The sequence below is a fragment of the Leishmania donovani genome, chromosome 9 (assembly GCF_000227135.1).
Source record: "Leishmania donovani BPK282A1 complete genome, chromosome 9".
NCBI lineage: Eukaryota > Euglenozoa > Kinetoplastea > Trypanosomatida > Trypanosomatidae > Leishmania > Leishmania donovani.
The window spans coordinates 56,239-69,086 of NC_018236.1; the positions used below are offsets into that span (position 1 = coordinate 56,239).

General features: G+C 61.9%; 4 protein-coding genes across 4 annotated transcripts; all 4 read left to right on the forward strand.

The window, feature by feature from the left end:
- Positions 1–224: 224 nt before the first annotated feature.
- LDBPK_090130 (hypothetical protein, conserved) lies at positions 225–890 on the forward strand (the record flags this gene model as incomplete). Its single annotated transcript, XM_003858644.1, has 1 exon — positions 225–890. The coding sequence occupies one exon, from the start codon at positions 225–227 to the stop codon at positions 888–890; it is 666 nt and encodes a 221-aa protein (XP_003858692.1).
- Positions 891–1,954: 1,064 nt separating this feature from the next.
- On the forward strand, positions 1,955–4,090 carry LDBPK_090140 (hypothetical protein, conserved; the record flags this gene model as incomplete). The annotated part of the gene is made up of 1 exon (XM_003858645.1): positions 1,955–4,090. One exon carries the CDS (start codon positions 1,955–1,957, stop codon positions 4,088–4,090), a length of 2,136 nt encoding a protein of 711 aa, XP_003858693.1.
- A 935-nt stretch (positions 4,091–5,025) lies between these two features.
- Positions 5,026–8,280, forward strand: LDBPK_090150 (kinesin, putative; the record flags this gene model as incomplete). Its single annotated transcript, XM_003858646.1, has 1 exon — positions 5,026–8,280. One exon carries the CDS (start codon positions 5,026–5,028, stop codon positions 8,278–8,280), a length of 3,255 nt encoding a protein of 1,084 aa, XP_003858694.1.
- A 2,072-nt stretch (positions 8,281–10,352) lies between these two features.
- Positions 10,353–11,927, forward strand: LDBPK_090160 (hypothetical protein, conserved; the record flags this gene model as incomplete). The annotated part of the gene is made up of 1 exon (XM_003858647.1): positions 10,353–11,927. The coding sequence occupies one exon, from the start codon at positions 10,353–10,355 to the stop codon at positions 11,925–11,927; it is 1,575 nt and encodes a 524-aa protein (XP_003858695.1).
- Between the last annotated feature and the right edge of the window lie 921 nt (positions 11,928–12,848).

Below are 12,848 nucleotides of genomic sequence, written 5' to 3' on the forward strand. Positions count from 1 at the left end.
CGATCCCCCGTTTTCCTGTCTCGTCGTTTTGCATTTCTCGGTGCTCCGTGCGGTGGTGTTGGACCCGCCGCGGTACTCCGTCGTCGTCGTCACGGCCGAGCGAGCAACAGCGAGACGAGAAGATCGACGCGCTACCTTTGTTTTGCGGAGCAAGTGAGGAGACGCGGCAGCAGTGGCTTGATACGCAACGGCGATATCGCTCGCGCGTGGACCTGCCGTGCGGTATGTCGGCCTTGCTCTCGTTCCCATCTCGGTCCTCTGCAGCACCTTTAGCCATGCACCGCTGTCGGCGCACATTCACCGCGGCTGCAGCCGCTGCTACCTCGCTTTCCGCGTCCTCGAGCACATCGGCGGACGGGCGACCCTTAGTCGCCGATGCTGAAGCGATGGAAAGGTCTGGGGCAGCAGCGATGCACAGTTTGTACAGGCGTCTCCTCAAGGCCGGCGAGGAGGGCAGAATGATGCAGCACTGTCTTACGGTGAACTCTCTGAGCGACAGCTTGACATACGGACTGCGGTTACTGCGCCTGCATCGTGAGCTGACTACGGTGGATGCTACAGCCCAGCAAACTCCGTGGTGGCGCGTGGCGAAGCGAGCGCGCCAGGGATTAGCACGCCGCTACTACGCGTGGAGCCTGCTGTCGCTGCGTCTGCAGCTGCGCAGCCGCAACGCGATCGCTGACGTCCTTGTGTACTTGCTCTTCGTCACCATGTGCTTCCTTCTCTACGAAATCTACCGCGCATGCCGCATTGGAGTGAACCGGGCCGAGGAGCGCTACCGCACGCTCTCCATTCCCATTATTCAGACCTTGGACGCACTCGAGGCGGCGCAGGCGCGGAAGCGTGAGCTGCGCAAGGAAATGGAGAAGGACATTGTGCAAGGGCGATGAGGACATAGTGGGTGAGGTACACGTCACAGGACAGGCACGCGCGCCCGTGCTCGCTGACGCGTTCCTTCTCCGCCTCCCCTTCGTGTGGCTTCCTCTTCCCGTGCCGTTCCCCGATGCCTCCGGTACGCCTCAGCAGTGCTCGGGCTCACAAACCCATCCACGCACACCGGCCCGCACACGAAAGGATTATGCCCCCCTCCTCCTCTCTCTTCCGCCTCTTCTCCCATCCCTCAGACACGAACACGTGTGCACAATGTCTGTGTGTGTGTGCCCATCTCGTAGCACACGCCGTTCACAACTCAACATACTCGTAAGTGCAGACTAAAAAGAAGAAGCTGCCGCAACGGCGGCAAGCGGCAACGGTGACTCCGCGACGCATCTGTGAAACGGTGGAGCAGGAGGGAAAGACCGAAAAAGAGACAAGGCGAGCACTGCGTGTGCGTGCGTGGAAGGGGAACGGGGAGGGGCGCGATGTGCACAAATGCGTCGCCGCGTTTTTTTCCAAACACCTCCACACCCCACACACACACACACACACACACACGCACACCACACCCCTTCCTCGAACCCTGCCCTCTCCCACAGCTGCATACAGCCCACATGAATCCCCGCTCCTCTCCACTCGGTGCCTCTGCCCTCACTATCCCGCCTCCTTCACCCACCCCCTCCCTCTCCCTCGCTCTCCATGTCCACCCACCACGGATTATCTGCCGTGGATTCGACTCTATGCAAACGCTTGCACGATTTCTTTTTGGTTTCTAGCTGGCTTCTGTGCAGGCGCATGAGCGTGTGTGTGCTGGGATCAAGGGCTGCAGACTCAGCAGCGGCCTCATTAAGTAAGCGCGTCTGCTAGTGTATCGCTCTTTCTCGCTGTGTGCTGCGTGGGTCTTTAAGTGAGAAGAAGCGGTCTCGCTCGCTGCCTGCCTGCCTGCCTGCCACGCACACGCACACGCACAGCAGTCCCACACGCACACGCATCAACTAGAGGAGGTGCGGACGCTCATCGCTGGCGTGGTGTTTTGCGGTGCGGGTCATCTCACAACACCCATCGATCGAAACGCGGGATGGCGGAAGTGCGGCAACAGCAGAGTAGCCGGGCTGTCAGCAACGTCGTCGAGTACCTTCAGCTGGCAGGGCGGCGCTACCGCGAGCACGTAGAGCTCCTCCGGCAGGAGCAGGCGGTGCGAGATGCCCAGCATGCACCGTTCAAACCCAACGTATCTTTGTATGCCGAGCGGGTGGGTAAGAGTTCTCTGGCGCGGCAGTCGTCGTCCATCGGCGCGCGCCTGCACGAGCTTCATCAGAAGAAGCTCGCACTCTTGGAAGAAGAGGCGCAAGAGGAGGCGAAGCGGCGCGCGGCGGCCGAGGCGCAGGACTGCCCTTTCTCTCCCACCGTTACGCCACATGCGGCGCGGTCTCGTCGCACCGGGAGCGACGTCGCAGCGGCTCTCATGCAATGGGGAGAACAACGTCGCGCCCGCCAAGCCCGGGCACAGGTGGAGGCGGCACGCGACGAGCTCAGCAAGGTATCCGCCGCGCCGCGCATCACGGCGTACGCAGATGAGAAGGCGAGGGCCGAGCGCGGCGGCGTTTCAGTGGAGGTCTCCCTGACCGCTGAGGCCGAGGCACGACGACAGCGCCGTCACGCTGCGTTCGAAAAGGCGTACCCTGCTGCCTCCTCCTCCAGCGGTGCCACCTCAGCGAGGCGCTTCTCCCCTTCCATCTCGGCCTACGCCTCGCGGATCGAATTCGAAGAGGATGTGGTAAGTCGCCTATACGAGCGCCACGGCAGCCGTGGCCACTTGGCGCCACGCGACCGCCTGTACGACGAGGAGGTCGCCCTCTACTGCACCTTCCACCCCAAGCTCTCTGCCCGGTCGACGGAGCTGTCACGACGGTACTACGAGGAGGAGGGCGAGGCGGACACAGACCCGCACGAGCGGCTTTTCCGCAACACGCACCACGCGTCCAAGTACCGGAAGCCGGCGCAGCTGAGCGTCTTCACCGGGCAGCCAGAGATAAGCGACGCGTCACGGCGCATAGTGGAGGAGCGGCGTCGGCAACTAGCGCTGGATGGGCAGCCGGGGGCTCTGGGTCTCAGCCCGGGTAGCCGCCTGTGTCCGGGAACCGCCAGTTTCGCTGCGGCACAGGCGACGAAGACGTCCAAGAAGAAAGTTTTGTCGGCTCGGGATACCGAGGCGCAGGAAACGGTGACCTTTACCCCCTCTGTGAGCCCCGCATCAGAAGCGCTGTGGCGTCAGCGGGTGTCGGCCCTGAAGGCGAGCGGTGTGGCTCGCAACACCGAGGAGGCGCGGCAGCTACTGTGGCGCAAGGCAGAAAAGCGCAAGGAGGAAGAGGTGCTGAAGTTGCAGGACCAGCGACGGCGGAAAGAGGCTGCAGAGTGCACCTTCCGGCCCAAGGCTGGACGGCCACCGCAGCGCAGCTCTGGCTACGTAGCGATGCCTGTCGAAGCACGAGCAGCGTTGTGGGCGCAGCAGCGTGACCGCCACCTCGCCGATCTGCGCACCGAACTCAGCGAGATTACAGTCGAGGAGTGCACTTTTCGGCCTCATGTTGATCCCGTCTTCCCGCTGCCCCGCGGTGACGCCAAACCAGCGTGGGGTGTGGAGGCGTTCCTGGAGCGGCAGGCGGAGGCCAGGCGGCAGCGGGAGGAGGCGGAGCAGTGGTGGCGGCCAAAGTACGCACGAGCGCCAGTGGCCCGAACCTCGCGTGTTTCTCGCTGGCGCTCGCCGTCCAGCCGCGGCGCCAGCCAGCCTTCGACGCAGAGGACAGTGAGTGCCTCGCGCAGGAGCGCCGCCAGCAGCACTGCGTCTGAGGCAGAGGACAATAAGAGAAAAGAAGAGGGTGTATTCGAGCAGCACTGGGCACGTCCGCCAGCGAGCACCTCTTTGACCGCATCTTCATTCTCGCGAGTGTCGCAGCAGGAAGTGCCATCGGCGGAGTCGTCGCCGGCCTACGTGGCGCCGCAGCAGCCAAACACCCTCTTCCCGTACACGGTTGACATTTCACCGAGTGGACCATATCCGTGGCGCCCAACGACGGCCGCCGGTGCTTCAGAAGCCGCTGCCGGGGAGGGCGGCAGTCGCGCCTCCGCGGCCTTCTCGTGGCGTAAACCGCTCCGCTACCGTCCGATTTCCGCGACTGCGACAGCGTCGCGTGGGCGGTCGTCTGCGTTGTGAGCGCTGACTGCATGGCGTGTTCGAGCGCTCTTTTTTTTTGTTGGAAGCTGTGCGGCGAAGGCTGAAGAGGAGTGCCTGGGTACGGACAGCAGAGGAAGGCCACTTCACCCTGCTGCCCCCTCCCGACACATACACATGTCCCCTTCCCTGCTGCCTCCGCTGGCTGGCTGTGACGCCATTGAGTCCGCTCTAGGCTGATTTCGCAGTTACTGTCCACCCCCCCCCCACTTCCACCTGTGTGTGCGCGTGTGCGGCTTTTACTAGATGGTGTTGAGCTACCTTTCCTAGACAGTGTAGACTGCGTCTGATGGTGGGCGACGGAAAGAGGACGGAGCGGAGAGAGAGGCATAGGCGCGTATGCCACCTGTGTGCTTGGACGCTGTCCTCTTCGCCGCGCACCACTCCCAGCGACAGACATGCTCACACTCAAAAAGAACGAGAGGAGCATGCAGCTCACACGACGCCGATGAAGGGAAGGGTGCAGGAACGCTGGGCATTCGCATAGGCCCAGGCCACCACGAACAGTGATGCGTGTTGTACATAATCTAGGGGAGGAGTCGGCTCCCTCCCCTCTTTCCCCCTCCTGCAGACGTGCAGACCCCCACACATACACACCGGTGCCTGCAAGTCCTTCCTTTCTGTCCACCATTTCTCATCTCCTGCGTGCATTTTGCCTCTTCATTTACTTGCTCCCCTCCCCCTTCCTGCCTTCCTGACCACCTCTTCCCCATTCATACACAGTGACGGATTTGGTGAGCGGACTCTCCACATGTCGAGTGCGCGTTGTCGCACGTGGATCAGCAGACGTGCACACAAGCCAGCGCTCACCTACACATCGACAAGAAGTCACACACGTAGGCAGCGCAGCGGGAGCTCCGACACTTAATTCTTGCGACGCAAAACATACGCACACACACACACACACACGCCACAAGATGACAGAGCGCATTATGGTTGCCGTGCGAGTTCGTCCATTTCTGCCGCACGAGAATGAGGCCAGCTGCCTGGAGGTGTCGGAGAACCAAGTCGCCGTTGGCGCCGGACGCCCCTTTGTCTTCGACTGTGTCTTCGACGAAAAGGCCTCGTCCGACGACGTCTACGTTGCACTTGGACAGCCGCTAGCAGACTCCTTTCTGAACGGCTTTCACGCGTCCACGATTGCGTATGGGCAGACCGGCTCTGGCAAGACGTTCACCATGGCCACGCTACTCCACGACACCGTGCAGGAAGTTTTTTGCCGCCTCACAGAGGATTCGGAGGCGACGCAGAGCAACGGACGCTCCAGCTCCGCCCTCACCAGTTTGAGCACCACGCTACGCACGAGCACGGCCTTCACCATGTCACTCAGCGTCCTGGAGGTGTACAATGAGTCCATCGGCGACCTGCTTGCCGCGCTGGTGCCGCAGCCCCCGAGGCAACATACGGCGACGGTGTTGAACGGCACCGTCCTGCAAGCCTTAGATACTCCAAGACGGCTGTTAGCGCAGGGCTGCGGCCCACTTCCAAATCGGAGGTCGTTGCAGCGACGCGCCTATGGGCCGACTAGCTCGTTCCCTCGAAACTCTCTCGCCCTACGCGAGGATCCACATGGGGGCGTGTATGTGGCGGGTCTCACAGAGGCGCCAGTGCGCAGTGAAGCAGAGATGCTCGCGCTGATCGACAGCGCCATTGAGAATCGAAAGACGGCCTCGACACTAAAGAATCCAAAAAGCTCGCGCTCGCACTGCGTCATCACGCTCACGTTGCAGCGACGCGGTTTGTGCTCGCGCTGCTGCTTTGTCGATTTAGCCGGGATTGAGCGCCTGAAGTCTCGCGGAGTGGCCGGTCCGTCCGGCAGACCTGGTGGCCCAGCAAGTCTCGTCGGGGCGAGTCTGCCGTCATGCCGCACCCTTTCCGAGCGCATGCGAGAAGGCATCAACATCAATAGTGGGCTGCTGGCTCTGGGCAACGTCATTGTTGCGCTGTGCGAGCGAAAGCCGTACGTGCCGTACCGCTCCTCCAAGCTGACGCGCCTGCTGCAGCCGATGCTCAGTGGAAACGCCCGAACGGCGATTGTCGCCTGCATCTCTCAGCTTGCGTCGTCGATGGAGGAGACGCTGAACACGCTCAAGTACGCTGACCGCGCGAAGCGCATTCATATCCACCCGCACCTGGCCGTTGCGGAAGTGACGACGTCCGTGGATGCCCGGCAAACGATTCTGCTGCTGCGTGAACAGCTGGAGGACGCGCAGCGCCGCTTAGTGATCGCCACCGCCGCTGGCGCAGGCACGCGGAACCCCGCTCGGTCGCCTTCGGCATCCCTCATGCGGGAGGTGAAGCACCTACGCGAGCTCCTGTGCCAGGAGCGTCAGTTGACGAAGCGACTTGAGAACGACGTGCTCAGTGCTAAGTGCATCGCCATGGCCGAAGTGGAGAAGCGCAAGGCTCTGGAGGTGCGAGTCGCGCAGCTCGAGGCAGCGAGCGCTGCTGACCCGAAGGCGAAAGAGGCAGGGTGCACCGAGGCCAACGCTGACGGTGACACGGGGAAATCGGCCAGCCCTTTGCTCAACCTCCGCAGTTGCCTCGCGACAGACATGACGTGCCTCCAGCAGCTGGAGGAAGAGCGGGAGGCGCTAGCGGCGATGCCGGCTCAGAAGGTGGGGGACACGGTTCGGCTCGAGGCAACCGTTGTGGAGAATGGAAACTGCGGTGCTGACAACCTCGCTGCCACCTTGACCGCTAGCGCGGACGACGACTCCAACGTGGTGACGCTCGCAGAGGACATTGCTGCCCAGAAAGGTCGAGTTGCGCAGCTGCAGATGGAAAACGGCGACGCCTCTGCACAACTCGTGCAGCGCGAGAAGCTGTGGTGCACCCTCAGTAGCCAGGCGCACCCGTGTGGAGAGCTAAGCAAGGCGGAGGCCCAGCTGGAGAAGTCCGAGGTGGCGCTTAAGCGGGGAAAGCAGGAAAAAGAGAAGCTGCGCGCCGCCTCCGGGGATCACCTCCGCCGCGCTAGGGAGAAGTCTGTGGACTACCGCGGCCGCGTCAAGGAGTCGGCGCGGCACGTGCGTGCGCGCCAGGCGGATCTCGAAAGCACCCGCCAGCTGCAAGAAAAGTTGGTGGAGCTGCAGGCGGAGGTGTTCCGGCAGCGGCTGTGTGCGCGTAAAACTCGGAAGGCGTCTTGGAAGCTCAATGGTGCCCATCAGCAGGAGGTGGAGCAGTTTCAGAAGCAGCTGCAGCTGATAAGCACACAGACGACGTCTCCGAGTCAACGCACGAAGCTCAGAGGTGCTGCCATTGTGAAGGAGCGCAGTCAGCTGGCAGGTCAGCAGGTGCAGAGGTCTCAGCAAGAGGTGCCTTCCCCCGTGCGTCTTTGCCACCTGCCACCTGAGAAGACACTGTCTCCGATGCTGTCCTCCTCCTCCGCCAAAGTCAGTCCCCGATCGCCTGCGCTCGGTAAAACCTCGCCGCACATCGTCAAGGCTCGCAAGAACTTCCACATGTCATCGTCTTGGTCGGGATTTCATGCGCATGGGCTTCACAGTAGCATCGATGGTGCCCTGCAGAGCTCATGCGCCGGCGACGCGACGCAGACGACCATCAAGTGCGAGCTGCAAGGCTTGGAGCAAATACAGAAGGAGCTGGCCAAGCTACTGGTGTATCGCCGCGCCCTGCTGACCGCGCAAGCCGTTGATACATCCAAGTGGCACCGCGCTAAGGAGGGCTTTGCGCGGCGACTCTCACAGGTTCGCGCTGCGCTGCAGTCCACCGAGCCGGGCCAGCGCGAGCGCACGGCTCTTCTCAAGGAGCAAAGCAGCATGGAGGAGCAGCTTCGACAGCTGCAAGCGCTCCACCACATGCTCGCCGACCCTGCGCAGCAGCTGGCTGAGCTCGACAGCCGTATCGAGGACCTGAACAGGGCGCACAGGCTTTACACGCAGCGCTTTCGCCAACTGCAGCGCTCGGTGCCGAAGCCGCGCGGGGGCGGTGGGGTGGTGTCGGCGAGGGAGAAGCATCAGCCGTCTGTGCGCCACATGCGCGCGGCATCTGCAAGGTACGCCGCTGCCGGCACGTCAGCCCCCCACACACCGGTGGCATCGACGCGAGGAAACAACGGAAACATGCGGGCATATGTGACGGGGTCGAAGCAGCAGGTCATGCATCGAGCTGAGGAGTCCCGCTCGTTGCGTGCACAAGAGCGACATGCGTAGTGTTCGTGCGTGTGTACGCACGTTCCGTGGCGCGCGGTGGGTGTGGGCGATGGCGAGGGAGTGGAAAGTGCAACGCGTATCTCCAGACCTGAACACCGTGTTTCCCTTTTCTGGCTGTTGCGGCACGACGTCGAGCTCCCTCGTCATAGCAGCAGCAGCGACGTTTGGAGAAGGGGTAAAGGGCGTTAAGGGCTCACGAATCAGCACACCGATGTGCACATGCATGCTCCAAGCAGTGCGTGCATCGGTGTCGCCCCCCCCTTCTCCCACCCCTCTCTTTGTGTGTGTGTGTGTGTATTATTATTATTTTTTGTGTTTTTTTTTCCCTTGCAGCCATCGCTGCCGCTTTCTGCTTCTCGTTATTATGATGATGATATGCTCGCTGTTGATCGCTTTCCTTTCTTCGTGTTTGGGAGGAGGAGGAGGAGAGGGGCTTCCCCATCCCTACCTCCATGTCTCCCCCTCCCTCCTTCCCACACACATACACACACACGCATGTGTCTCTGTGCCCCGTGTTATGACGCGCCCTGAGGGGGAGGGGAGGGGGAGACACGGAGGAGGGTAACTTACCGTGTTTTCGCGGGTGTCTATGCGTCTATTTGTTGGCTTGCTCGTGGGAGGATGGACACGTGGAACATGTGTGAGAGAGGGGGAAAGCGGTGAAAAACACGCAGTTTACACTGTTGCTGCCTCCATCCGTCCTACATGCTTTCTGTGAGCTCGCTTGTGTGTTCCTTCATGGTTTTGAGTCCGTTGTGCGATGGGTAGGTCGTTACATATATTTGTGTATGTGCGCGTACCTGCGTCCGTGTGTACTTGGGTGTCTACAGGTCCGCTTGGGGGAGTGTTTACCACCGCTGCCGGTGACTCTCACGCACACACTCTTTCTCCCCCTCACGTCCGCTGATTTGCTTGCAAAATGCTTGAGTGAAAAAGCTTAAGGAAAAGAAAGAAGATGCACAGGCTCGGCATCCGCCACCCATGCTGCCGCCGCCGTTCTTCACCAAGACAAGCTTGCATGGGTATGTGTGCGTGTGTCGGGAGGCGAGGAGGGGGGTCTGCTCCCATCACCTGACCCCACCCCCTGCCTCTCCCTCCTCCTCCTATTCGTCCACTCCCCCCTCCCTGCACCCTCCGCATTATGCGCATGTGTTTGTCTCTCTCTCGCTTGGTCTGTTGCGCATGTCATGCAGCTTCACGTGTACAGTCCCGGCTCTCGCTCTCATGGTCGGCACCGGCGCTGCTCAATGTCGTGAACAAAAACAACAGCTAACCCAAGAAATAAAAAGACGAGAGGCGTATGTTGATGGTCTATGCGTGGTGAGGGAGCGGCGCTGCGAGAACGGCTTGCTGCCCCTCTCCACGATGCCCCCTTCCCCGCCGCTCATGGCGCACAAACGGAGGAGCGAAGCGAATACAGGCGCACCCGGCACAGACAATACCTGCAGGGCTCACCTGCAAGAGCATCAAAGCCGCCGACTGCCCTCTCCAGGCGTGCAGCCCTGACTCTTCTCTATCCGTCTTGGGTGGATGCGGTGAGCGCGAGTTCGCGCATCTACGTAATAGGCCTCCCCCCTTCTCCCTATGGACCGGAACGCTTCTCGGCTCTCTCTCTCTCCGATCCTCTTGCTCTTTGCTCGTCACCGCGTATGCGCCCGTGTATGTGTACGCCCCCCGCCCACCGAACACCCTCCTCCCTATACGCGGTCTCTTTCTGTCCTTCATCGTTTCGCGCTCGCGTCTCTCTACCCTCTCTCCACCTTCACATACTGTTTACAGCTCCGCACCGTGACGCTGACGGTGTTCTCCGTGGCGCTGCTGCCATTTCGTGTGTGTGTGTGTGTGTGCTGCTGCTGCTGCTGCTGCTGCATCCCCCACCCCTGCCTGCCTTTCGCCGCTTGTCGATTTGTTTCGCTCGCTCGCTCTTCCTGTGCACGTGTGAATGCCCTTGGTGCTTCTCTCCCACACCTCTCTAGCTTCACCCCTTCACAAGCACGCACAGGCACACGCACAGACACTGGACATCAACGGCATCGCCTGTCCGCTTCAAGACCCCTCCGCGGGCTTTTATCATGTCATCCCACGCGTCCCCCAGACACTCGAAGGAGGACACGCCGGTGCAGCGCTCCTTCGCGGATGAGGCGGCCGCTGCGGCAGACCTATTCGACCTCGCCGCCCCACCCTTGCAGCAGCCGCTGGTGGCACGCCTTGTCCCGCTCTACGCCGGGCTTCCCACTCTCGACCTCCATCAAGATAGCGGAAACGTGGTCGTCGGCCGCGGCAAGGACATCTCCGAGGACTACCGCATCGACGTCAGCGACAAGCTCTCCGCACGCCACTGCGAGCTGGCCGTGCATCCGGTGACGTTGCGCGTGGAGCTGCGCGACCTGTCGACCAATGGTACCTTCTTGAACGGCAGGCGCGTCGCAAAGGGGGAGCGAGTCGTGCTGCAGAATGGTGACCGTGTTGCACTGACGCGACCAGCAGAAAGTGACGCTGGTGCTGGGCAGGCACCAAGCAGCGCCGTGGACGGCATTGCTGCCAACGGCCGCGTCGACTATATGTTTCAGCGACTTAAGCAGGAGACCACGCGAGCCCGCATGAGCGCGGAGTTGACGTGCTCCGTTTGCAAGTCCATTTTTCACCGGCCTTGCTCCGTGCTGCCCTGCATGCACGTCTTCTGTGCCGGGTGCATCAGCGGCTGGATGGCACAAGGGGAGCAACATGCATGCCCCAAGTGTCGCGTGAGCATCACCGACGTTCGTCCCACCCATCGCCTGCAGAGCTGCGCAGAGAACTACCTGCTCGCGAACCCGGCCAGCCGCCGCCCGGCGGAGGAGCTCGCCCAGCTGGACGCCGCCGACAAGATCCACCCGTTGGGCATGAGGACTGGGAAGCGCAGTCGCAGCGACAATAGTGACTGCGACGGCGATGGCAAGTGCGGATCTCACAGTGATGGCGGTAGCGACACCGTCCGTGCTGTGCGTCACGCGGCACTGGTCTTTGGCCACGCAGTGCCCCTCGCCGGCCCAAAGTGCGCCGAGTGCGACACGCCGAGCTCCATCGACGGCTTTCAATGCCCGGCAGGTGGCCCCCATCTTCGCTGCTCGGCCTGTCGCTCCTGCTTCGCCGAGCGCCCGCTGTGTGGCCGGCCGCAGCGCTGCCACGTCTGCCACTTAGCCTTCTGCCACCTCTACAGAGCGGGTGGCTGTGCGTGTACCGACGGGACGTCATTCCAGCCCTTCAAGGAACACGAACCCTTCAGCGTGCTGCCACCGCAAACCTTTAGCGGCAACACGATTGAGCAGAACATCCTCTCCCACTATCTCGCCTCGCACAGCATTCTTGTCAAGGACGTGTGGTCGGCAGCGCTGGCGAAGTTTGAGGGCGGAGAGTGGGTCCCCGACATGGTTTTGATCAACGGCGCCATAAGGGCAGACTCACCGGTGTGCCGGCGGTGCGCAGCGACGGTGTTTGCAGGGCTACTCTTCGCCTACCGCCGTCACCTCGCATCCGATGAGCTGCCAGAGTCAGTGAATAAGCGGCCCAACTGCTGGTACGGAAAGGAATGCCGCGCGCAGTTTCACAACGAGCAGCACGCTCAGAACTACAACCATGTCTGCTACCAGGAGAAGCGCAAGGAATAGTGGCCTGATAGAGTGAGTGGCGAAAGAGCCTGCATTCGCGTGCGTCTGTTGGTCGGAAGTGGCCTTGCCAGTGAGCGCATGGTGGGCGCCGAGTTTAGCCTCTGCCCTCCTTTTCTCTTGCTCTCCTTGCGCGCCGTCTTTCTTCCTTTGACATCCTCAGCGCGCGGGCGCCCCTCCCCTCCTCTTCCGTCTTTCCTTGTCCACGCTGCCCCCCCCCCCTCCTCCCTCGTGAGCAGCAGCCACGAAGCCGACGAGCCACACAACCCTGTCGACGGCGCCGCTTCGCTAACTTCGGCGCCGCGGCGGATGGAAAAGGAAGACCCGCGATAACGCAAGGCCGCCCACCATGACACCCCTCCCCCAACCTACCCACCCACTCATATCACGGCGGCGTCGACCCGCCCCCTTCTCCGGCAGACCACTCTAGCGCTCTCTCGCTCCCTCCCTCTGGGAGGGAGGACAGACACTCTTCGCATACGCCATCTTCGCCTTATCTCTTCAACACCTCCAGTAAAATCAAAAGCACCGCCCACATTTCATCCTCCCCCTGTCTCTTCCTCCCTCCACCGACACTCCTTTCGCCTTCCCCTCATCATCCTCTCCTCATCCGCCCCGATACACCTCCGCACCCCCACCCACTCCACACAAAACCAACGTCGCTGTGATTATTTCATCTCATATCCCACGCCGCTCCTCTCGCTCCGGTCCGCCCACCCGCCCATCCTCTCTCACACGCCGTCACTTCCGCCTGCACTGTCGCCAGCCTCTCCACAATCCCTCTCTCTCTCTCTGACGCCCCGACCCTCGCACAGCACGTTCTTACTGCCTGCTCAGCCTGCATTCATCCCACCCACCACCACCCCCACACACACGCACTCCCACTCCCCCCTCCCCCAGGCCACCCCAACCATCACCATGTCC